We start from the raw sequence: 26,646 nt of genomic DNA on the forward strand, positions 1-26,646 counted from the left end.
TACCAGACACATGACTGTCACATGACACTACATCCAATATGGCTGCCCAGGGTTTGACACCAGTCACATGACTGTCACATGACTTTACATCCAATATGGCTGCCCAGGGTTTGACACCAGTCACATGACTGTCACATGACTTTACATCCAATATGGCTGCCCAGGGTTTGACACCAGTCACATGACTGTCACATGACTTTACATCCAATATGGCTGCCCAGGGTTTGACACCAGTCACATGACTGTCACATGACTTTACATCCAATATGGCTGCCCAGGGTTTGACACCAGTCACATGACTGTCACATGACTTTACATCCAATATGGCTGCCCAGGGTTTGACACCAGTCACATGACTGTCACATGACACTACATCCAATATGGCTGCCCAGGGTTTGACACCAGTCACATGACTGTCACATGACTTTACATCCAATATGGCTGCCCAGGGTTTGACACCAGTCACATGACTGTCACATGACTTTACATCCAATATGGCTGCCCAGGGTTTGACACCAGTCACATGACTGTCACATGACTTTACATCCAATATGGCTGCCCAGGGTTTGACACCAGTCACATGACTGTCACATGACTTTACATCCAATATGGCTGCCCAGGGTTTGACACCAGTCACATGACTGTCACATGACTTTACATCCAATATGGCTGCCCAGGGTTTGACACCAGTCACATGACTGTCACATGACTTTACATCCAATATGGCTGCCCAGGGTTTGACACCAGTCACATGACTGTCACATGACACTACATCCAATATGGCTGCCCAGGGTTTGACACCAGTCACATGACTGTCACATGACACTACATCCAATATGGCTGCCCAGGGTTTGACACCAGTCACATGACTGTCACATGACACTACATCCAATATGGCTGCCCAGGGTTTGACACCAGTCACATGACTGTCACATGACTTTACATCCAATATGGCTGCCCAGGGTTTGACACCAGTCACATGACTGTCACATGACTTTACATCCAATATGGCTGCCCAGGGTTTGACACCAGTCACATGACTGTCACATGACTTTACATCCAATATGGCTGCCCAGGGTTTGACACCAGTCACATGACTGTCACATGACTTTACATCCAATATGGCTGCCCAGGGTTTGACACCAGTCACATGACTGTCACATGACTTTACATCCAATATGGCTGCCCAGGGTTTGACACCAGTCACATGACTGTCACATGACTTTACATCCAATATGGCTGCCCAGGGTTTGACACCAGTCACCAATATGGGTCACCAGGGTTTGACACCAGTCACATGACTGTCACATGACACTACATCCAATATGGATGCCAAAAAGTGATGGCATTGTTTGACACCAGACACATGACTGTCACATGACTTTACATCCAATATGGCTGCCCAGGGGTTTGACACCAGTCACATGACTGTCACATGACTCACAAAACAATAACAATAACAAACAACACGTGGTGACAACCACATGGCTAATTTGCATAAAAAGGAGGCGTGGTTATGACGTGATTTATGACGTTTCAGGGGGCGGGGCTTATTTTGACAGATAGTTCATGATAATAACTACTACCATCATCTAGTGCCCCTACTCATGCTAATTCATAATAATACATTGTATTGTTCTGAAAACTGGATTGTAAACTGTATGTAAGATGTGAAGAACAGATGACAAATAACAATTGTGAGCACTGTGGCAAACATTCAATAAGAAACATATTGGTTCAATTAGCAATAGGCTATCATTAAATGGTGTTCAAATGCTTTCAATAATGACTATTGTGATAGATGTTAAGGAAAGGATGTTTTGTGTGTTTTATCTATCTTTTCCCATGTAAATGTTAATTTTTTTGTGGAAGCCAGCTTTCACAAACATTAGCTATCATTTTCTTAACTAGCAGTGTTAGCTCATAGATATGAGTATAGACTAACATGGTAAGTCACACATATGTGCTAATTCAAAAAGGATGTTAACGTTATAACATTAGTGTTGGTGAAAGAAGCCTGGTATGTGGATGCATGCAGTAAGCATGATCAGGGCTGAACGTTAACTTTTTTGCAAGTAACACTGGTGTTACAGAGGTTAAAAGTTTTGTAGCACCAGCCATAAATTCTGTTTCATCGGAATAAAACCTCTAAAATATCTAAAAACAATCACAAGTAGAGCAGTTCATCACAGTTCATGAATTGTGGTTGGGATAGGGCTACTGCAACTGGATTGATAAAAGGTCATGTAGTTGTAAACATCTCACCCGGCTACATTGGTAATGGTAATGGTATACACCATTTGAAAGCTTGGACTCCAAACATGACAACTTTTTTCATGTACAATCTGTATAGTGCTTTACGTTGTCAGATTAATCTTACTATGTCTCACTTAAATTCCATTAAAAATGCCCTCCTCCCCCTCTATCACCTTTGATGCTTCCCTATCTTCTAGCTGCAGTGTATATCCTTAGCAATAAGTAGATTCAGCATATTGGGTCTTGACATATTCACAGGAATCCATAGAAATGGAATCTTCATGCTGTTTTATCCAATATTAGATGTGCAGATATAGTCCATCTTATACACACCCATTGAAGCAACAAAGAAAATGGAAAAAATGAGACTTTTGTGTAATTATTCCATATTTTGTGTAGTCATTCTATATCAGAAACCCTGACATACAATCCAAATAGTCTACAAGAAACTTCAGAGTGTTATCTTTTATTTGAGACCAAGATTATGCTTCTACACAAAAGGGGTTCATATGCATGTAAGCATTTGATTGTCAGTATGCATTTTGGATAACCAATAGGCCTATGGTTCCATAGGGCATTTTACGAAAACGCATGAGCATATCTTGGCAAATAATGGTCTAAAGTACCCACATTTTCATTCTATATTGATCTACTGTTGCACACAGCTCCACAAGACCTGGTGCTAGGGCTCAGTTGTGTTTCTAAGTCATATCAAGTGACCTAGAGGGCTGAAATGTGGTCAGTTCAGAGATGCTTGTAATCCGACAGAAAGAAAAATCTATATTCTAGCCTTTGTAACTCTGTGTCAGTACAGTTATTCTGATTGTTTCCCAAGAAACTACAGTGTCTCTGTCTGACTACAGTGTCCAAAGAGGTCAAGCATTGGATAGGTGGCCTCTGAAGCAGGCGCTGTGCAATTTCAGGGTTGGTATTGGTATTGAGAATGAGGCGGTTCATTTTTCTTATACGCTTTACTGATTATTTTTCATCTAACCAGTGGTGCAAATGAGTAGGCTAACTGACATGTCAAAAATTTGCCAATATTTTTGAGGTGGTAAAAATCTGATTTACAGTAGTTATTGCTTTCATGTGGCTGTTGAAATTTATATCACTGTCAATTAATACACCTAGATTTCTAACAGTATACTTTGCTTTCAACCCTTTTCTTTGTTCAGCTGAAGAATATTTTGAGACATCCATTTGTTCATTTGCTCAATACACTGACAAAGAGATTCTAGGGAACCATAGTCATTTGGCGACAGAGCTGTACCATTTTTTTCAAGTGTTTTGTAGTCTATCAAGCTGAACTCTGTTCTCTATCAAGTTAAGTTTCCCTCTATTTGTAGCTGGAAATTCCTGATGTTGAAGTAGTAACTGAGCTGATATGTTGACTCTGATTTTGTCAATTTTACCTTTGAAAAAGATGACTAGTTGAGAGAAGTTCAGGCATTTATTTTGAGGGGGGATTTGTTAACTTCTTGACAGTTGAAAATAGAAAATAGTGTTATTTTAACTTCTACTGATGATGTTAGAAAAGAAAGTCTATCTTCCTTTGCATACGTCAGAGTTATACTGTATGTCTTGCGAGCATCTCTTTATTGATCTCAATCGCGGATCTGAAGTTTGTATTTACGCCATTTTCTTTCGGTCTTCCTACACTCTCTTTTTAGGAGTTTAACCGCTGGATTTTGCTTCCATGGTGCTTTGTTTGTCCTTAACTTTCCTGAATTGTAATGGAGCAATGTCATCCATAACCATAATGGTTGCCATTTTTGTGTTAAAGTCATCCAAATAGTCTTGTGAAATAGTCTGTGAAAGTGCTTGCTCAAAGAGAGCAGTTGTGTGCTCATTTATGATTCTCCTTTTTTTGTCATCATAGAAATGTTGTGAGTGTGTGGGAACATAGATACATTATAAAAGAACACACATAAATGATCGGGAAAGGCCAGGTCTTTAACAGTTGTAGAGACATTGAGACCCTTTGTGATAACAAAGTCGAGGGTATGGCTAAGAGAGTGTGTTGGTCCCCTGTACATTAATTCCTTGGCATAATTGTTTTCAGGATTATCCACATGTAAATTTAGATCCTCTGATATTATCTGATAAGACTGACTGATAAGACAGTCAAACTCTATGCAAATGACTGACAGCATATCACCTAGCTCTTCAAGAAAGACTTTAGCTGAATGTTTTGAAGACATGTAAATAGTCAATAATAAAATCTGAGGAGAAGACTTGCAGTAATGTGTGCATGCACAGGTATTCAAATGATGTAAAGTCACGATGGTGACTGCCCAGTTGGAAGGATTGGAGTGTGTTTTCTGATTTATTTATTTATTGGTGATGATATGAACATATTATATGTTTTTACAGGCTTGCTCATGTGTCCCAAGGCTTGTGCATTGTTTTCTGAGATACTACTCTAAAATGTTGCTAAATGACTCATTACATCATACTTAAAGAAACACATTGTTCACTCAATGATATGGCTATGAATCCAAACATGAAAATTCTTAGATGCAAAGTTACTACAATGACTTTAGTAATTTTGTAAAACCTTAAGTGACAAGCACACATAGAGCTGGGAAGTCTTGTAACATTCTGCATTTGTAATGGAGACGGTAAGGAGAGAGTGTATTTTCATCACTTATTGACATGAACTTGAAAGCATGCAAGGTTTTTTGTTGTGGTAATATGGTGGCAGCATGGGGCATAAGCTAACTGGCTAATTTGTTTTGTGTTTGTGATGGGGCCTAACCTAACTGGCTAATTTGTTTTGTGTTTGTGATGGACTGTGCCTAGGTTGATGGTTGGTTGGCCAGGGGTTTTATGGCTATGGTTCAGTCCACATCAACGGGACGGACCAACCTAGCTAACCTTGACAATGCCTGGGCTGGTTAAGAGTATTTTGGGTATTGGATATTTCAATGTGGTAATATGGTGGCAGCATGGAGGGGAGTGTCTCCAGGACGCTGGTTTCACTGTTAAGCCTTCATGAGGTGTCGTGGGCCTAACTTAACGAAACATCGGTGAATGAGGGTGCCCACTTGATAACCCCAATGACATGCCACATACTATATACTGCTGTTGGATGGGCCATTTGTATTGTGTTTGTGACCATTTGTTGACGGATTTGTGGGTAGTGTGCTTTTTAAAGTTAAACTTGAGCAGGGGCTTCTGAATGTGTTTTTACCTTGGATTTTGGCACAAGGGATTTTAATCCTGTGTATTAATGTAATTGTAACGGTGACGGTAAGCAGAGAGTGTATTTTCATCACTCATTGATATGAATTTGAAAGCATGCAAGGTTTTTTACGGAGCCCTCCGGGTGACATGGGGAAAAAAAACATGGGTTAAAAAAAAATTAAAAAAATAGAACATGAAGAAGAAAAAAAAAAACGATGTACTTTTGCGGGATCTCGCAAAACCTTTAAAAAAAAACAAAACCAAAAACAAAAAAAAAGTTTTTGCGATCTCTCGCCGAAACTTTTTTTTCTACTTTTGGAACTTGCTGGGCTTCCTACTTGACCCCAATAGGCCCACAAACCACTACCGCCAGATGGCAATCATATCATGATACTATGATTGCTCTATCACTGTTGCGTTTTGTGGGTTTTCTGGACACATTACATACAGTACAGGCCTATGACACGGGAGGGGAGACACCTGCGTGCAGACACGCACACACACACACACACGCACACACGCGCATCGCGACGCACGCGCATCGCTACACACACACATACACACACACACACACGCGACGCGCCGACGCACACACCAGGCGCCAGAGCAAGCGTGGGGGATGTGGGTGTTATAACGTACACAATTTTGCTGGAACACGATTCTATCCCCCACACTTTTTGTCAGATTAAATTGAAAGTAAAATATGGAAATAAACGCTCCCGTAAAGAGTTGGAACCGTATCTATAACTCACACACAGATACACAAATAGGTCTGTTGATTTGATTGAACAGTCATCCAGCCAATCACATCAATTTAGGTGAAGAACCAGAGCCGCTCTGATCAAATTCAAAGTGTGCGTCTTTCAAGGCTATGCTGCTGCTTGGGCCCCTAGATGCAGTACCACACCGGAAGAGTTCCGAGAGTGAAGGTTCTCCCCTTATTAGACATACATTCTCTGGTACTACACACCATAGACATAATATACATATGTATATGTCTATGCTACACACGATATGTTTTGGGTCACAGTCGCGGGAGTGCATGCAAGGTTAGAATGCTAACTTTCGCTGAATTTAGGATAAATATACAGGCGCGAGTAGATACAAATAATGAAACTAGATGTACCGCATAGCGGTACAAAATATGACCGCCGCTCAGTTCTGTACATCCGTTCCGCGAAAATAAATCACACTTCAATTTGTCTCCATATTTTACTCCCCCACTCTTGAAACTTTTGTGTATGCTTGTTTGGCATGCCTGAGTGTGTGTGCGGCTGCACAGAAAGTAGCCTACTGGTGCTGAAAAGGTGAATGGATTGTAGAATAGCCAAAGATGATGTAGCATTGTTATAAAACCTTTAAAATCTCTAAACAATCACAAGTAGGGCAGTTCATCACAGTTTATCCATTGCAACTGGATTGATGAAAGGTCACTTACACCTGTAGGCTACATTGTATTTGGGAAAAGCAAAAGGTATCAGCATAATGTTATTTATTTATTTATTTATAAACAAAAACATCTCTGTCAGTTCCATGCCGTTTTCAACAGCTATTAAAAACAAAGGTCATTTTTGGATGGATGGATTTTTTGTGAATGTTTCTTAAGATTCTCTCTCTAAGATTTTAGTCATCTTTAGTTCATGTAATACTTTATTGTCAATGCACAAATCCCTGTTAATCAGGGACGTGCACAGGAATTTTGAGGGGCAGTTGCTCTGACCTGAAAAAAGGGTTCTGAAAAATGAAAAATGTTCTGCTCAGGCAAGATCTTTGAAATTACCTCTAAAATAGCCTATATTTTTTTAGATTACAATGATTTAGCATGCAGCTCTTTAACCCTGTACTTTCTAGCATGATCCTCTCATATCATATTTGGTGATCATCACTTAGGCCTACCTGTCCTCTGTGCCTCCTGGTCCACATTTTCCTCACATAGTCTGGAGGCTTGTGACTGCTTCTCATCTTAAATGTGATGCAATTATGAAACATTGCCATTAGTAGGCTACAATATGAGTCTGATTAATTAATCAATTCGTCTACACAGTGTCATGTCATCTTATTACAGTGCAAAGTCTCTGTCTCACCTGCTGGTTGGCTTTTTCGCAGCCAACCCTGCAGTGATTGCTAAAACGAAATGTTTTATCAGCAGACATGTTTGCATAATGCCTACCACATAGTAGCCTATAGGCTATGTGATAACGGGCTGCTTCTTTGCAAGATATCGGTCTATCGGATTATTTAGGCTAACGTGGCAAACTCAGCCTGGATTTATGATTATTATATATTATAATATTCTAATATTATAATTAATTTCATAAAACTTGATGATGATGATCGTTCGTTTGGTATACATCACAAACTCACCTTTTCCGACAACGTTGAGTCGTCTCAGACGACAACCGCGACAATCTCCTTCTAGGGCCGCTAATGCAGGCTCAGTTCAGGTGCGGGTCGCGTGCAGCGCTGCAGCCACGTAAACAGAGTTTGCCCTTCCCCTACTGACTTTCACTTTTATCTAGGCCTACGTGAAATTCTGCATCCATTGTACAATTTATTTATTTATTTTCCCCCTTGGAAGGGCAACATGAGTCAAGAAGGGCATATGGGCAGTTGCCCGGGCAACCTGAGCAACCCCCCTGTGCACGTCCCTGTTGTTAATGCACAAATTAAAGAAGCCCTATGCAACAATTTTAGCAAAAAGGACCTTAATTATGCAGGTTGAGAGTCTTTCTGATGGTTCTACAACACTTTTTGGGTCGTTTGGTGGGTGCTTCGTCTCCCCCTAGTGCTTCTCCGCGGAAAAAACGAATATGCAACTTTCTGGTCCCGGACCGAAGAAATCCGGATGTGACTCGGCGGAAGGCCTCGAAAATGTAGTCAGATTGTAGTTTCTAAGAAGACTGCAAAACGGACTTTTTGTTGCTTTGACTTGGCTTTGTTGCTGTTGAAATTGTAAGTAGCCTACCCTTGGGTGAACTTCGTTTTTGTAATGTGGTTTGATAGTCTCTTGAACAATGTGTTTGCTCGACCGTTTTATTGTGAGCCCTGTATGTGTTTAGCTTGGTTTCTTGATGGCTAGCTCACTAGCTAGTGGGGGTTTAGCGTAGCAGTCACTCGCTACCGAAGCTGCAGGGGGAGCTATGTCGTGAAATATGCGAGCCCAAATCAGGCGAAAACCCAGAAACAGCGAATGAATAACCAGCCCGATTCTGGCTGAGTGCTGGCAATGACGGCTGAGGTCCGAGTCGGCTGAAGCACAGTAAACACAGTCGGCCCGATACTGGCTGAGTGCTGCCACTGTTGGCGGAGTTTCAAGTCGGCTGAGGCACTGTCCCCTTGAATGGGCCGATACTGACAAGCAGTAGTTGGGCTGGTTACTGTGTTTCTTATTTGGCCCGATTGTGGTTCGACGGGCTACTGCCAGTGTTCGAAGCAATTTCGGCAGATGGATGTCATACAGTGTGTGGCCGGATACTTCAGGGACGAGCACTGATCAGTATCACGGCTGTTGGCGGCAAAAATGAAACATTTAGCGACAGACGGACACTAAACGTACATGGCCCAATTCTGTAAAGTGACTTTCGGCCCATTACCTGTGGAAGAGCCATAAGCAGAGTACCGTTCAGTTTGAAACCAGGGCGGCGCGAAACTGTCTCGTTTTGGACACTGGCTGTGGTAAGTAACATAATTTTACATTTACCTGTTATTGCATGTAAATTACTATGAGTGTACGTATTATCGCAGCAGATATTTCAAGCAACTAGCATAACAAGAATGGGTGTTTCAAGCTAACCTCCTGATTGACGATGACGAACAATGAAGCTAGCGGTTATGACTTCTGCTGGCCTAATTAACGTTAACGTCAGTGTTGGTGGTTAGTAAAAAAAAAATCATTGCTGTATAAGTATAAGTATGTATACTCTTTTGAGACCCGTGAAGGAAATTTGGTCTTTAACCCAATCCGTGAATTAGTGAAACACAGCACACAGTGAGGTGAAGCACACACTAATCCCGGCGCAGTGAGCTGCCTGCAACCACAGCGGCGCTCGGGGAGCAGTGAGGGGTTAGGTGCCTTGCTCAAGGGCACTTCAGCTGTGGCCCACTGGTCGGGGCTCGAACCAGCAACCCTCCGGTTACAAGTTCAGAGTGCTAACCAGTGGGCCACAGCTGCCTCTCAACTGTAACGTTAATGTTAGCTATACTTGCACAATCCTGTGGTTAATTGTGATCGAATTATTTCAGAAATATACAGCTTAACAATTAACCAGCATTGGTTGACTTGGAAGAGGCTAGCTAGCGATTGGTAATTGGGAATCTTTCTCTTATGCTTCAAGCAGGACTGAGACTTTATTGTGTGTGTGTCTGAGAGAGAGAGAGAGAGAGAGAGAGAGAGAGCTCCTGCTTGGTAGCAGGGTGGGTCCTGTCCTGGTTATGTAGCTGATAAAAATCAGTAGGCATATTTTAAGGTCATTTTGTGTTTTGTACTGGGGCTTTTTGGGGGGGTTAATTATGTTGAACACATACTTCAACTTGTCTCATGAGGAAGCTTCTCCAACACACATATTGCACACTGCCCTCTCCCCACATACACAGCACACTATCCCATCTCCCCTGTCATCCCCCCAACACACACACCAAGACCCCTGGCAGTTGGGTTAGCCCCTTGAGCCGTGGATCTGCCCAAGGTTTCTTCCTTGGTAAGGGAGTTTTTCCTTGCCCCTGTTGCTCTTGGGTGCTCCTTGTTGGTGCCCCCCCCCCCCAATTCCAATCCTTCCCCACCTTTCTTATGCAGCCCTTGCCACTTAATCTACTAAACCCCTCTTCTACTGCACTTCCCACCCCCCCCACACTTTGCACAAATAGGCTGACACCAGACATAATTTCACTGCATTTCTTACTTCCAGTAACTATATGCATGTGACAATAAACTTCCTTGTATCCTTGTACTAGGCCCCTTAATTAGCCTACTAATTGTGGCTATAACTAATTTAAATGTACACCTCTGAATCCAGGCAACACTGACCAGAGACCTGCAATCCTTTGGATGAAGAAGGCTACATTTGTGAACCATTTCTTGTGTTGGTTAAACAGGAGATATGAAGAGTTCTTGGTAAGTTGTACATTGATTTAACAGAATTTGTTATACATTTTTGTTTAGATGAGCCAAATAATAGGAATCAGCTTTCATCTAGGCCTGTGTTTTTTGATGTGTAATTATGACCGCCGCGCAGCGAAGCGGCGGTCATATAGGTTTAGTCAGATTTTTTTTTTTTTCGCATGCCCAAATTTCATCAATGATTCCCGGGACACTGAAAGACCGGGTATGCAAAACTTGGGTGGGCATGTAACCCCACATGGATAGCATGGAACCATCGTTTTTCGTTTTGATCTGTAGCCCCCGCTGGACTGGACCCCGAAAGGAGGGTAGGGCAGACACAGTTTTTCTGTGAATATCTCAAGACCGTAGGGTTTAGGAGGACCATTTTTTTTGTATGTTGATCTCAAGGGGCCATGTCAACCCATTCCATAACCACTCATTTCATGTATAGCGCCACCTAGTTAAACACAAAAAAGTAAAAATGAGGTGGTGTAATTGAAGGTATCTGTGACCTAACATAGTCAAAACTGCACGAAATTGGAAGTGTAGGATCATTATGACACCCCTCTGTATGCACGCCAAGTTTTGTGGAATTCCGTTCATGGGGGCCACACAATAAATTAATTTATGTTACTATACACCAACTGGCCTGTAGGTGGCCGGAGACCGTTTTCTGTGAATATCTCGAGAACCGTAGGGCCTAGGAGGTCCACCTTTTTTATGTCTGTTGGTCTTAAGGGGGCATGTCAACCCATCCCATTACCACTTATTTCATGTATAGCGCCACCTAGTTAAAAATGAAAAAGCAAAAGATTAGGTGTTTTCATCACAATATCTCTGGCTGACAAGGTCAAAACTGCACGAAATTAAAAGTGTAGGATCATTGTGACACCCTCCGAATGCATGCCAAGTTTTGTGTACTTTCGTTCATGGGGGGCCTTACAATAAAATAATTTATGTGTACATTTAGTGACGCATACCAACAAGGATTCCCCGACACTGAAAGACCGGGTACACAAAACTTGGTGGGCATGTACCCCCACATGGATAGCATGGAACCGTCATTTTCGCTTTTGATCTGTAGCCCCCGCTGGACTGGACCCTTGAAAGGAAGGTAGGACAGACACAGTTCTCTGTGAATATCTTGAGAACTATAGGGCCTAGGATGACCATTTTTTTTCCGTATGTTTGCCTCCAGGGGTCATGTTAACCCATTTCATGTGCACACATGTGCACAAACAGATACATACACACAGTAGACATATGTACGCTTGCATGCACAGGCACATACGCAGGCACACACACAAGCACGCACACACACACACACACACACACACACTCACACACACACATACACCCACACACATAACATAAACATAACACAAACAATCAAGAATTTCTCAGAATTATGAACAGGCAAGATGGAGGTGGGGTTGTATAAAATGAATTTTACATGTGAAATTTATGAACTAATCATGTTTTGGTTCTTGTTGTCTAGCAGATACCAGTGAGAATTGAGTGTATAATAATGCAATTTAGTGAGACAGTTAGAATCATATAGGCCTTTCAGCGTGATTTCTTTTTGTGGAAAAAATGTGCTGGACTGGGCGGCGGTCATATTTTGTACCGCTCTGCGGTACATCTAGTTTTTAGATGCTTTTGGTTTGCCTCATCCATTGTGTCAGAAAAGAACGGGAGTGGGGAATGCGCTGTTGACTGCATGGCCAACTGGAGCACCCACAAGGTTCTTGTGAAGGAAGTCAACAAGCTCTTGTGCTTCAGGTGTGTGTATGTGTTGACAAATATTTCTTGCGCTTGGTAATTGTCATTGGTAATAAAATATCATTTAACAACCACACAATGTCTTGTTTGCCCAAAATAACTACCAGGGAGGTGTTACCAAGACAGCTGCAGAGTCGCAAGACTGGGCTTTAGTAATATTTTGTCAGACAGTAAAGGATAAATAGTTTAATGTTTTTCCCCCTGCTAAGATGACATGCTGTCCATGCATCTCAAATTGAGAAGGATGGATGGAAAGAACTCTGACCAACCCCCAACTGAGAGAGCTGAGGTGGCTATCAGTAAGTATATTTGAGTGGACAAATAAAACTTCTCTGACAAATGACATGTTGAAATCTTGCTTTAGATCTCATAATGATCTTGTAATATATGTTATTTTATACCTTAATGCAGTTTGGAGACACCCCCCGACTGCTAGTGCTGCTGAAACAGGTGGAGGCAACAATGAAGCAGCAACAGAAAGAGAAGGCAGGTGGCAAAGGTTGCTGCTGTTGAAAAATACTTTGAGAGTGTGTGTGTGTGTGTGTGTGTGTGTGTGTTGTGTAGATGCGCGCATAAGGCAAGGTCTTGCGCTGTGTCTGCAGCTGAGTAGGTCATGGTACAGGGTACAAAAATACAGAATTTAAAGCACTAACACTACACTTAACTCACAACCCACAACTACTGACAATGGAATAACTCTTTTAGAGAAAAGTGTGTGTATGTGAGTGAGGGAGAGACAGAATATTTCTGTAAATGTTTAACTATGTTAATTTAGAATAATTTATTTCTTTGAATCATTATATCATTTTAAAATGTTTATTTTTAATGAAAGATGTAGATTTTGGTAGATAAAAGTAGCTTGTATATTTTAACTGTTGTAATTTCTAAAGTGTATATATATGTAAAAGCTTGTATAATTTTAAAATGTTTGTTTTATTTGCAAGGTTGTGTTTGTTGAACTTGTTAATAAAAGTAGCTTGTGCTTTTAATTACTAGTTCAGGATTTCTGTTTACTACAAGTACTCAGCATATCAGCTTTATAGTGTGTGGGCCAGTACAGGCCCGGGGACCCAGCAAACACTCAATAAGTCATTTTACTGTGTGTGGGCCACAACTGGGCCAAGAGAAACTATAAGAGTCAGTTTACTGTGTCTGGGCCAAGAGAAACAATAATAGTCATTTTACTGTGTGTGGGCCACACCTGGGCCAAGAAAAACAATAACAGTCATTTTACTGTGTGTGGGCCACACCTGGGCCAGAGCAAATTCTTTGTGTCAGTTATCAGTGACTGGGCCATTTTTGGGCCAGGGACCAAGCCAGAAGTGGGCCAACACTCACACTACCCTGAAGCAAGGTAGTGGGCCAGAGGTGGGCCGGTCAAATTTTGCTATGTTGGTAGGCACCCGATATTGTTTAATTTTCCGATTGAGATATCCACGCTCTGGCTATTCTAAATGCACAAATGCATCAGGGAGTTGACAAAACTGTAACTAACAAAATCCTAATAGAAAGCTGTTAGCTTCCCTAAGCTACAGGTAGGCCTATTTACAACATAAATTGTCAATATGCTATGCTGGCGACACAAATAAAATCTCCTTTGGAAACCAATGGCTTACGCCTTCCAGTATCAAGTGGACTTCGATTCCCCTCTCACACCCTGTACGCACTTAAAACAAAATAAACAGGCGTCTCAGTCTCACACATGTATAGGCAAAACTGTATCAGACCGGTGTAACGTTGGTAAATCTTCCATTGCACAGAATGATTTTTGTAGCACGTGCAACAAATGACAGTCGAAAGATACAATTACAGTGCTGCTATCAATTTGCTTGGTATAACCGCATTTATAGTTTTCTACAAATGCAATCAATCAAATTTGCCTCCATCACTTAACCAACGCTAACACTACCTATTATAAGATTAATGTACCTGCAGTAAAAACCAAGCATGTCCGATAAACATCCTCAGATTTATTTCGGCTTCAAGAAGAAATGGGAATTACATTTCATGTGAACATCATCCTATCCTTATTAGACGTTCTCTGCGGTAAACTACAGTCCTTGTAGAAAGCGTCCTGTTTTTCCAACCCACTTTTAACTTCCAACAAAATTACGTCTCACTGCAACTATGCGCCATCTAGTGGACAAACGACTACTTATCGCCAATACTGGAAATGCAGCCATGATGATGATGAATATTTATTATTTTGGCTTTCTTTTAATCCTACTGAATTTGTAATTATGTATCGGCCGTTCTAGTATGTGGGTGCCTGTGTGTGTGTGTGCATGTGGATATGTGTGCACCGCCATCTGCAGGCCAATGAGTGTACAGTCACTAAATGTACACATAACCTAATTTTTTTTAGACCCCCCCATGGATGAAATTCTACGAAACTTGGCATACCCCCAGAGAATGCCAATCATACACATAAAATTTGGTGCAGTTCTGAAAATCTTAACTGAAGATAGGGGCGATTAAAGCAGAATAATATTGCATTTTCATTTTTTACCGGGGGGGGTGCAAATCACAAATGAGTGATTATGGGCCAGATTGATGTGGGCCCTTGAGACCAACATACCATAAAAGATTCTTCATCCTCAGTGCCACGGTTCAGGTAGTTATTTAGGAAAACCTGCTTTTTTGCGGTTCGGGGGGCCCAGCACGGGGGAGGAGTGGCCCCCGGGGACGAAACAAAATTTTTCTGTAAAAGTCTAGTGGGGCTACATACCCACCAAATTTCATGTGCCCCGGTGGTTCGGTGTCCCGGGTATCGTTGACCAAAAATTCAGGAAGTAGATGACGGGGGAAAAAAAAAAACTAACAATCCCTATATGACTGCTTCGCTAGCGGCGGTCATAATAAACACATAAATGTGTAAATCGGACTTTTTTGTTGTAGTAGTGTGATAGAATACATGCTAAGGTAACAGACTAGCTCAAAATCTCGAAATTGACCAGTGCATGAAAAAACAATGTTTTCACCTGCCATGTCTTGCCTGACACATACACGCAAGACGGCGAAAATATGGGACCGACGGTAATAGGGGGAGTTCCGATAGCTTATATAGGGATGACCCAGTAGCCTACAGACTGGTTGCATTTTTTTTCAATTATTTTTATAGGCCTAAATGTGTTTATCAAAAGGTTTAGAACAAAGTGTGGAGATTTTATACGAAAAAACACCAAGGACCATGTTGGAAATAACTGTCCTCACTTTAACATGCTTTTGGTTTATGTTGTCTGTCAAATCCAAAATAAATCAAATCAAAACAAAATGGACTTTGTTACTTCCGACCTCTGGATAGAGAGGGGGCCCTAAAAAAGAGAGAGGAGCCCTCCAAAAAAGGGAGGGAAGAGTCAACAGGTCCTGATGAATGCCCTTCAAATACTAAAATTGTTAATGTTGCCTGTTTAGGTGTGTTTTTCTAAACCCTATGCTGGGTTTAGACACTCAGGCATATTGAAGGTGTGTGATGTGCACTTTCAACCATTAGTCATTTCAATCCTTGTTTTTGGGAGGTTTCCTCAAGTGTTTCTGTGTTATTATTATGTACTCTAACTGTCACGTCGAATTAATAGCTGGTGTGCATGCAAAGAGAGAGATGGTGTAATGTGCAAGTCCCTACATTCAGGTGAGTGCATGAACTTTGGGGAACAGAACAACGAGTTCTTACTGCAGAGTGGTACATAGGGCTTTTCAGTGCATTTACCACACTACACTACAACACATGTGTTTGTTATTCTTAACTTTAAGAATATGTCTCAGTTGGGGTTGCTTGTCACACTGTCTTCGGGGTTGGTTGTACAACATGTATTAGGCTACAATGTAAATTAAAGGGAATATCATTTAGATTTACTATGGGATTATATATTATTATATCAATATTATGTTCTATGAGGATGAACTGCACTTGATTGTTCCTATGTCTCAGGTCATGTGATGGTTGTTGCATTTCAACGGTATTAAACTTTTTACATTTATTTATAAGAATGTCTGAATTGTTTTATTTCTCCCCATAAAATAGTGACAACCAACCCCATGATGGACCCAAATTTGACTGAAAGAAATACATTGATCTGTGGTTTCTCATGTCTTTTGAGGAGATATAATTTTGTTCAATATTCTTTTGGCATAGGCATATTCTGGCAAAAATATATATTTTGAAGGGAGAGCTACAATTTATGTATTTTCTTAGCTACACTACAACATGTATTTGTTATTCTTAACTTTAACAACACATCTCAGTTGAGGTTGCTTGTCACACTGTCATCGGGGTTGGTTGTCACATGTAACATGTATAACAATGTAAATTAAAGGGAACATAATTTAGGCAATGCTTTTATGTAGCCTACAGCAATAAGGCTTCAAACCTCCACCATACAACCAGATTGATATTAATACATACAGTATTTACTATGGGATTGTTGTGTAGAATTCTGATCAACTGAGTCAAATAAAGATCAAAAGAAAATAAAGTCACATCAAATAAACATACTACAGGATCAATATCATGTTCTATGAGGATGAACTGCACTCGATTGTTCCTGTAAATGTTGTCTCAGGTCATGTGATGCTAGGTTGCTGCATTTTAATGATATTCAACTTTTTAAATAATCTTTAAGAATTTCTCCATTTTTTACCCCCATAAAAACAACATAGTGAAAACCAACCCCATGATGTATGACTGAAAGAAAATAATTGCCATGAATTTGATCTGGGTCATTCAGTGCAAGTTCAACATTTGTTAGCAAGGGCATTGTCCTTTTAGTCTAGGCAAAGTAAGGTCTGACCCAAAACAAATTGCAACAGAATTGATTTTCACATTTTTATATTTAAATTGGTGATCTAAACACCATAGTAAAAGTCCATGAAAATCCAGTTGGTGGAAATATGTTAAAATGAGGGTTGTTTTATGCATTATCCTTCAGCAAGTACTGACAAAACTGTAATTAGAATGTTGTAGAATAAGCATTCTAAAGAATATCTGACCCCATCTAACTTAACATGGAATTTTAGAATATTGCATTGTTAAGGAACATTTTTTTATTTCCAAAGAGTTAGTACATTTCTCAGGCTTATTTCAGACTGGTTTGTTGCTAATTGATGTCTATTTTGTAGAAATCTGGGGTATTTCTGTATGTATTCTGATGTGTTCATCTGTGCTAGAGACGTGGAGAAGTACATGCCATTGTTTCACTCCCTAGTTCTAATCCTTAGGCGCCTGTGTGGCTGCACATAGGATTGACCATCAACAGGTCAGACTGTCATGTTCCTGGCCATAGTCATAGCATAAGCAGAATGAGATATCACCTTGTTATTCTGTTTCCAGGGCTAGTACTTTTCCTATTCTATGGCTGGTACCTTCTGGTACCTTCCACGTTGGCATGATTTACGTTGATATGATTTTAGTATAACAGGCTTTGTTTTATTTTGGAAATGGAATGGAAATGGTTGTTCAATCTTTAAATAGAGCCAGTGTGTTTTTGCATTTACGTGTTCCACAATGTTAAAGTTGTACAAACACATAGTTAAGCATTATTCAGCCTACAGTAGGAAAGTGTTTCTGATTTAGAGGTCACTGAATCATATACAGTATATCACATGAAAGTATCAGTCCATCATTTTCCCAGACTTATAGACTTGTATAGTTATTGACCTCTTGTCTGGGGGTTGACTGATAGACTGTCTGTCCAATCAGAGGGGCCTGTATGATCCCTCTTTACTTTGCACAATTTTGGCTAAAACAGTAATTAGACAGCACAGTATGTTTATGTAAGTGAATGAATGAAGGAAAATTGTAAAGGCAAAGTTGAAGATGGACATGATATTGTCCAAATTCGACAGAAAGGTGCAGATAACTGCAGCTAGCCTCCAAAGAGGTGACTATTGTTGTGACGTCTAGCAAAAGGTGCATGCTATACTAATAAATATAGTTTAAGATTAATAAAATTCATGCCTATGCATGGGTCATGGTTTTACCAAAATCATAGAACACCCAAAACTATACATATTCTAAAAGCATATGCCCTGTACATGAAATATAGCATTAATCAACTTATGTCCCATCTTCCTCCATACCATGCATAATACATACTCCTCTATTCTGTATAGGCAAATCAAGGGAACAGCTGATACATTTTGGCCTGCACTATTAAGGGAAACAAATTAAACATCATAAACTATATATTTTCTAAAAGCATATAACCTCTAGAAGTGATATGATACCAATTAGGACATGTCCCATCTTCCTCCATGCCATGCACAATACATTGGCCTCTATTCTGTATAGGCGAATCTAGTGTAAAGCGGACACATTTTGACATATACTGTCTAGGGAAAGCAAATTAAACACCCTAAACTATATATTTTCTGAAAGTGTCGTGGTCTTTATTGACATATATCCTTTAGTTTATATATCTTTTATGTAGTATCTTCATTCTGTGTAATATCACTGTTTTGTGAAACTGAACTCTATAGTATGTTCAGTGTGTGGGAAAGGAAGACTGGTTTAAGGGAAAGAGCAGACCTGGCTGACAGGGTCATCAATAAGGTTTGGCGCCAGGAAATGTAATCAAAACCTAAAGAATGTAGGAAAAACAGGATGAGAGGGCAAAGGTGAAGGACCATATGTGACCTGGTCAGCCATCTGTTAAGGATAGATAGTGGGAGTGGGAGTTAAGACAGAGTGGGTCTTGTCTGGGATGACTTGAAGGGGTACAAAGGCTGGACAACAGCCAGAGGATGCTAGCTTACTGAGCTCACTTGGCTCACTGCTCACTTTCTTACTTTGCTTTCACTTACTTACTTGCTTCACTAATGCTCCGGAGTGCATTAAAGCCATCATCTGCAGTATACATCCACGGTGTGCGGACTTCTTTTGATGTTGTATTATTTAATGTGGATTTGACACCACAAAAGCACAAAACCCTCTAGAGGAGATATAACACCATTTCAGGCATTTCCCATCTTCCTCCATGCCATGCACATACATTGCCCTATATTCTGTATAGGCGAATCTAGTGTAAAGCGGATACATTTTAGCCTATACTGTCTATGGACACAATTTAAAACATGTCTTATCTTCCTCCATGCCATGCACAATACATTGCCCTCTATTCTGTAAAGGCTTAATCTAGTGTAAATAACGGGAAATACAAAATTTTTGGCCTATAATGTCCAGGGAAAATAAGATTAACCACCCTAAACTATATATTTTCTAAAAATTGCATATGCCCTAAAGATGAGATATAATACCAGTTAAGTATTATCTTGACAGTTCATGCCTAGGATGCTAATAGCTTTGGCTGAGCTCACTGTGGCTCACTGCTCAACTGAAGGCCAAGTGGCCTCTGGTACTTTGCTTTCCCAGCTTACTTATTTGCTTCACTTAATGCCTAGTCTGAGTGCAAATTAAAGCCATCATCTGCAGTATACATCCACGGAGATATAACACCATTTAAGGCTTCTTTTGATGTTGTATTATTTAATGTGGATTTTTAGCCTATACCTATAAAAAACACAAAACCCTATATTTCCTGAGAGTAGATGAGATATAACACCATTTAAGGCATTTCCCATCTTCCTCCATGCCATGCACATACATTGTCCCTATATTCTGTATAGGCAGTGGATCTAGTGTAAAAGCGGGATACATTTTAGCCTATACTGTCTATGGACACAATTTAAAACATGTCTTATCTTCCTCCATGCCATGCACAATACATTGCCCTCTATTCTGTAAAGGCGAATCTAGTGTAAAGTGGATACATTTTGGCCTATAATGTCCAGGGAAAATAGATTAACCACCCTAAACTATATATTTTCTAAAAGCATATGCCCTCTAGATGAGATATAATACCAGTTAAGTATTATCTTCCTCCATGCCTTGGACATGGTACATATTCCTGTATTGCATTTACTCTGTATTAAAACACATTGATTTTAATATCGCTGAAAAAGGTAGAGCATTCCAAAATGTTCAATGTTAACATTTAAAATCATATTATTGTTTATTTTGACCATCATTTGTCCTCAGATTCACCCGTGGGCTGAATAGTAATTGAGATATAGGGCTATATTTGCCTAATACGCATGGTCACTAGCAAATAGCTTAGGGGTTTGTCCAGTCCACATTGGGTGTGGTTTTGTTTTCAAAAGTCCGGCACCTGGCACAAAAAGGTGGATCTTATGTTTCTTAGTTAGTCATGGGTGTGTTTTGGGCGTAACATCCTTTAAACCAATGAAAGTGACATCTGTCATTCCCTTTAACAGCAAGGAGTTGGACTTCAAACAGCGCATCAGTATTGTGATAGTCAGCGGCGCATTTGAAGGAATCTGCTGAGACCGTGTGGAACAGGTATTCCACTAAACCATGCTTTACTAAAACCTAGCATAGTATAGCCTATAAACGCATCTGCACTCGTCTATTATTTAAACTCATTGGCAAAGTAAAACTAACTTCTCTGTGGTGTCATAGTCAACGACAAAACAGTTAATTACGCTACTGACTGACAATAGGTTACCATTGACAAAATAGCCTGAAAAAGACAACACTTACCCCAATAGTGTTTAAATGACTGAATAAGAAACCTAAGGATATTTATCCTGCAGAGGAGTTGCTTACATCTTGTGACAGTGCATCTTTAGATGTACTCCATATGTGCCTCTCGCCTATTCACTTTTAACTGTCATTAACAATTTGCAAATGATGGTTAATAACTACTCATTGTGAGACGTATTTCCTGATATCTTTATTATAATTATGTTCCATTGTAATCGTGTAATTTGTAATGTTTTGCATGGATGTGCGCTGGTGCACGCTTCCTGTGGACGAAAGTAAAGCAGGGTGTAGTTGTGCACCGCCCATCACTGTTGATAATGCACTCTTAAATAACATATAAACAACTCGCCATGGATTTCTGACCAGGTATTTCTTGGTCAGTGGCGTAATGCGTTTAAGGTAGTGTGCGATAGCGATTTTTAGATAATGCGCTAGACCCCTCTTTAGGTCGTTAATGGCTACACCCCTTGGTGCATTGCTCAATAAAAGAGACAGGCATGACGAAAAACTTGAGTGTACAATAGAAATATGTGTTGCATCATGATGATTATACTTTGTTTGACTGTCATGATAGGGCCCATAGCCATTCTAACCTCTTGGCAGCCATTTTGGTGGGCATCATTTCTCAAGGTCAGATTTTACTAGATTTTTAGTATGTTATTTAGCATGTCTAACAGTACCAGAATCCATAAAAAAAACTTTTGTATCAATTTTTTTGATGTTGAACCCTATATTGACCCACCTAAAGTTAGCCTACTCAACTTGCACTGGATCATCTTCCTGAATCTCAATATTATCAAGTGTGGGCATATTTCTAAGTCAGCACCAGTCAGTTATGATGTCATCACATCACCAAAAGTATTGGTTTTACCAAGAATATTTTTCAATATTTTAAACTACAAAAATACATACCTATAAAGTATTTTGATACAAAATACGAAGACGTTTTTTTCAACCCAGTCAAATACAAATGACGAATATATACGATATATTTTGTATTTGAAATATGGAATACATGTAATAAATACTGCTCATCCCTGTAGGCATCACTTGTTCTGAGATACCATGTTTAGTTCAGGAGATATAATGAAGAATATAGGCGTAATTCAGTTATAGTGGAACATTTAATGGTTGCCATGGCGACCATTAGGGTTTTTTGATAATGGTTTTATATCTGAAAATGTTCAGGGCTCCAAACTGTAGGCTACAAGTTCACCAAGTTTCATGCCTTTATAAAAGAATTTGACCTAATTTTCACATATCCCCTGTGCTATGAAAGTTCAATAAAACTGCCAAAGGTGCAGCTTTTCGCCATTGACCTATGCACAAATAATTCCAATTTTGACTATGTTCCACCACTTGGATTTTCATGGACTTTTGGTATGTGATATGGGAAGGTTTCATGAACTGAATACAACAAAAAATATTTCTGTTGCAATTAGTTTTGGGTTGGGTGATTTTTTCTCACAGATTGCCTGGACTATTTATGTCGCTGCAGTATTGCTTTATTTAAAAAAATATAAAAACACAGTTGACATGACATGTTTTGATGATAAAAATATTCATAAAAAACAAACAATGACAACCTTAATTCAACCTTAACCTGAAGGTTTAACAAGGGGTGAGGCAACAATATGCTGCATAGTGTATTACAAACATCAAAATGCTTGGCTACATACCAACAACCAGGAAAGAGAGTAATCCAACATGACAGATTATTTACTAGACATCCAGATATGAGACAAATCAGAATACAATTGGCCACCCATCCTGATGCAATTTCAAGTAATCTCATTAGCAGTATCTGGTGAAAAGGGGAAAAAAGAATATTTTGATCAATTTGGAGAGCAATGCTTCCGCATATATCAGACATTTGATATTAAGCTCTATTAATAACTAAGAAAATTACAGTCCTTATGTAATATGTTTTAAGGATGTTATATGTACAGTATTTCATTGCAATTGTTTACATTCCTCGTGTTTACATTCCTCCTGTCCATATAGCCACAAAGAATAACATAAAAACAAACTCAAGATAACTAGAGTGTGCAGGAACAAAGGGGAAGCATTCTAACAAGCAACAACTACTCATGTTTCATACTTACTTTCTTTCACTCGTCGTTATTCTTTGTCATACTTTCTTGTGAATCCGCTGATACCGTTTAATCACATGCAGTCCCATGTCTTGCTTTTCTTGCAGATATTTTTTGGAGTTGCCCATCCTCTCAGCTTCCCGTCTCAATTCGCCTAGACTGAAGGACCTGTGTTGACGCTTTCTGTGATCTGAACAGTGTTCCTTGCTGGATGATCGCTGATTCTGCTTATCCTTGTCTTTGCCAGATGATTTCCTTTCTGACCGGTGCTCCTTGCTGGATGATCGCTGCTTCTGCTTATCCTTGTCTTTGCCAGATGATTTCCTTTTTGACCGGTGTTCCTTGCCAGATGATTGCTGATGTTCATCCTTGTCCTTTCTAGACAATTTATAGTGATTTACTGGTCTTTCAGGCTCATTCTTTTCCCTGTTCTTATCTACTGAGCTTGACAGTCTCCTGCATTTGACAGAAGTGGGCACAAAACTGTCCCCCCAACTTTTCATGATCTTGTCCTTGGCAGATGTCTTGTCGGGGGAATACAAAATATTAAGTAGAGGAGGCAAATTACGGTCACAATTTGATCTATACTGATTCATTCCATTTGCTTCCTTAGAATCTACTTTTTGGGATCCATACAGCTTAAACTTTACAAGTTTTCTTTTCCTGTGCACACCTGAAGACTTTGGCAATTCTGGACTTTCTGAAGTACCTGCTAGATTCACAACATTCTCCCTTGAGGTATTAGTGAGGCTTACATCATTATCTCTATTATCTTTATTGTCTGGTGTCTTTGTGATGTCTGAAACAATCTTTTGGGAGTTATTAGATTTCTTAGTCACTTTCAGGGGCGAATGGCCTGATGGACACAGGACATCTGTCAACTTTGAATTCTTACTATTTTCGAGTGGTTCCATTCTACATTTTTTGAGCGGTACTGACTGGAGAGTGCTGGTGGGACTGCTGATTTCATGTTCATTACTTGCACTTGAGCTTTCAGCCTCCAGTGAACTTGATTCCTTCATTACATCAGAGTTTGTTGTCCTTATGGGAGCAGATGGAGAGATGGGAGAGCTGGCTTTAACCCCCCTTGGTGATGATGAGTAAGGAATATGAATCTCCAGTCCAGGGGACTTGGCTCCCTGATGGGTTGTCAGAGCATGGTCCTTTCTGCAAGCATTTTGGGATGGAAGTTGATGTTCCAGAGTGTCCTTCTCCTTCCTGCTATCTTTAAGAGGACTAGGTAGCCCTTTTGTAGCTGTTCTGCTTGTCTGTATTTCACACTGTTTCAACACTTGCTCTATGGAGGGAAAGGATGGAATCTCTTCTTCAAATGTAGTAATCTTTTCTTGTTTCATCATTTGACTCAAATCTCCAATTGTCTTAAAAGTGTGCTCCAAGTCCACCTCCAGATCATCATCTTCACTGTCAAGACAAATGGGAGAAGACGGAGCAACATTGTGTACACTGTCATCAGAGTCTACCCATAATTCTTTTGACAATGCTTGAAACTCCTCCATTGACAACACTGTTATTTTCATTGACAGCATGGGTTCATCTGGACTCTTCGGGGACTCATATGAATGCTCATTGCTAGGTGATGGCGGATCTGTCTGTGGAGAACTAATGAGGTCCTGATGTACATTTTCAGAATCAATCTTATCTTCATTCTCAGATGACAAAGCAGTTAATTTGATGGACAGCATCGTATCAGATGGGCTCACTGGACAGTCCTTTTCTGATGTTTCCACCTCTTCACAGAGTCTTTCAGACAATTTCAAACCTTCTTCAGTTACATTCATCTCATAATCTAAGTCCCTGCTGTTATTATCCGAGTCCACATTTGTCATTGCAAGAACAGCTGTGCTGTCTGATCCTTTTCTTAAACACTGTTGTGAGGTTTGTTCCTCAGACATCTCGAGAATGTTAAATACTGTGACAGCAGCAGCTGATTTTTCATATGAATGTCTATTGAGATTTCTCAAAGACAACGAAACCTGAAGGGAGACATCATCTTCCTTGTTTTCCTTTCTTGAAACACTTTGTCTATCATTATTGTTGTTGGTGGAGACTGTCACTTTTTGTCTAAGATCATCTTGACTTTCAGGTTTGACATGTTTAGTCTGCTCAACTTTGGCTGTGCAGTTTTCATTGTACAAAGAAACTGTGTCTTTTGCCAGTGGTGAGGATGGACAGAGATCTTCCTTAGATACACTGTCCTCATGGGGAGATGTGGTACCTGGGGTTTGGATGCTACTGGGCACGTTTTTCTCCGGTGACTTTTCATTGCAATGCTCCAGCAATGATCCACAGATTTCTCTTGTAAAATCTTCATCTGCCATTTCTCTGTCAATGTCCATTGATTCATCATTTACATTTCTCCACCATGACTTATTTATCTCCATGGCTATGTCACAGTCAAAACAATTGGTAAAAATTTGGCCCTTTTGCTTCAGCTGATTTAAATTCCCCACCTTCATTGCACTAAACACCATCTTGTCTTCTTCTGTGTCAAACTCTGCAGCCTCTTTCAATATATTTTCAAATGTACCATCTAGTTCTGCCACAGTGTAGTTGAGATATTTGCCACCCCAATAAAGATCAAGTACAGCATCTGCAAATTCTGGTTTGTTGTTCATTCTGCTTTCATTTTTTGTCCTTTCTTCCTCTTCTTTCAGCTCCAGGGCTGTTTCCAATACCTTCAACTTTTTCAGACTGAACGTCACTATAGGCATGCCAAAGAAAACATCTGGTCCACATAACTCTTCAATGTTCTGGTCCTTGAGAGCATCTTTGTTTTCAGGGGACAGGCTGTTGAGAGAATCCAAGTTGTGGCAGACTGCAGACTCATCGGTGACATCAGCTTCAGGACGACAGCCAACCTCTGCAGACTTCACACATGTTTTCCTCACAGCAGCACTGTCAGTGTCAAAAGGCAAAACAATGGCCTTCTTGATTTCCTTGTCATCAGCAAGAGACTGCAAATCTTTCATTAACATGGGATGATGGTCATCACAGTTGGGAGAAAGGGTGTCATCACATTCCTTCCCTTTGCCACCATCTCCAGGTTGCTTTGATATAGGAGGTACGACTGCAACTGCTCTATGTGTCTGTACGCTTTTGTTAGGGGGCGCTTGAATAATAGAGCCATGGCAGCCCGTAAATTCAATGCTTTGGTCGATATTCCGTGTGTCTTCTGTTACAAGTAGATATGAGAGCAAAGGACGTCTGTCTGTCACAGTTACAGTATGTGTGTTGTGCAAGTTTGGTGTATGGTGGTTGTAAAGATCTGCTTTCCTCTGTGAATGCTGTTGTTGGAACAACCTCTGTTGGGGTGAGTCAACAGAGGAGTTTTGTTGTTGGGCAAGTGCACCATGAACAGAATGTCCATTACCAAGGTTAGGAGCTCTACTTTCATTTCTGTTTGAATTGTCCACAAAAGTATGATTGTTCTGGCTTGTATGTCTGAGACTTCCCAAAACATGATGACGACGAGGCAGCAAACAGTTGGCTCTGGTGGTTGATGGAAGAAAATCACTTGATCCAGAGGAGGAAATGTTCATATTTTTGGAAGGGGGGCAGACTGTGGGTATGTCCCAGGATAAGGGAGGAGGGTTTAATCCATTCACACCTGTGACATTATTTGGAAGGGACAGACTATTATAGCTGGTGGT

The 26,646-nt window shown here is 40.2% G+C and overlaps 2 protein-coding genes and 1 long non-coding RNA gene across 4 annotated transcripts in view; 2 read left to right on the forward strand and 1 right to left on the reverse strand.

Moving 5' to 3' along the window:
- LOC125310600 overlaps positions 1 to 26,646 on the forward strand; it is an 82,508-nt gene that overhangs the window by 3,598 nt on the left and 52,264 nt on the right. The gene's annotated exons all lie outside the window — the stretch shown is intronic.
- On the forward strand, positions 8,682 to 12,820 carry LOC125310601. Its single transcript, XR_007196324.1, has 4 exons — positions 8,682 to 9,117; positions 10,455 to 10,552; positions 12,532 to 12,621; positions 12,734 to 12,820. It is a non-coding gene; the product is annotated as an uncharacterized LOC125310601 (long non-coding RNA).
- On the reverse strand, positions 22,374 to 26,549 carry LOC125310599 (the record flags this gene model as incomplete). Its single annotated transcript, XM_048268183.1, is given in 2 exon segments — positions 22,374 to 22,686; positions 22,988 to 26,549. A coding segment is annotated over 1 exon segment (3,536 nt), but the record flags the coding sequence as incomplete, so codon positions are not given.

The sequence above is a fragment of the Alosa alosa genome, chromosome 17, assembly GCF_017589495.1.
Source record: "Alosa alosa isolate M-15738 ecotype Scorff River chromosome 17, AALO_Geno_1.1, whole genome shotgun sequence".
NCBI classification, from domain to species: Eukaryota; Metazoa; Chordata; class Actinopteri; order Clupeiformes; family Clupeidae; genus Alosa; species Alosa alosa.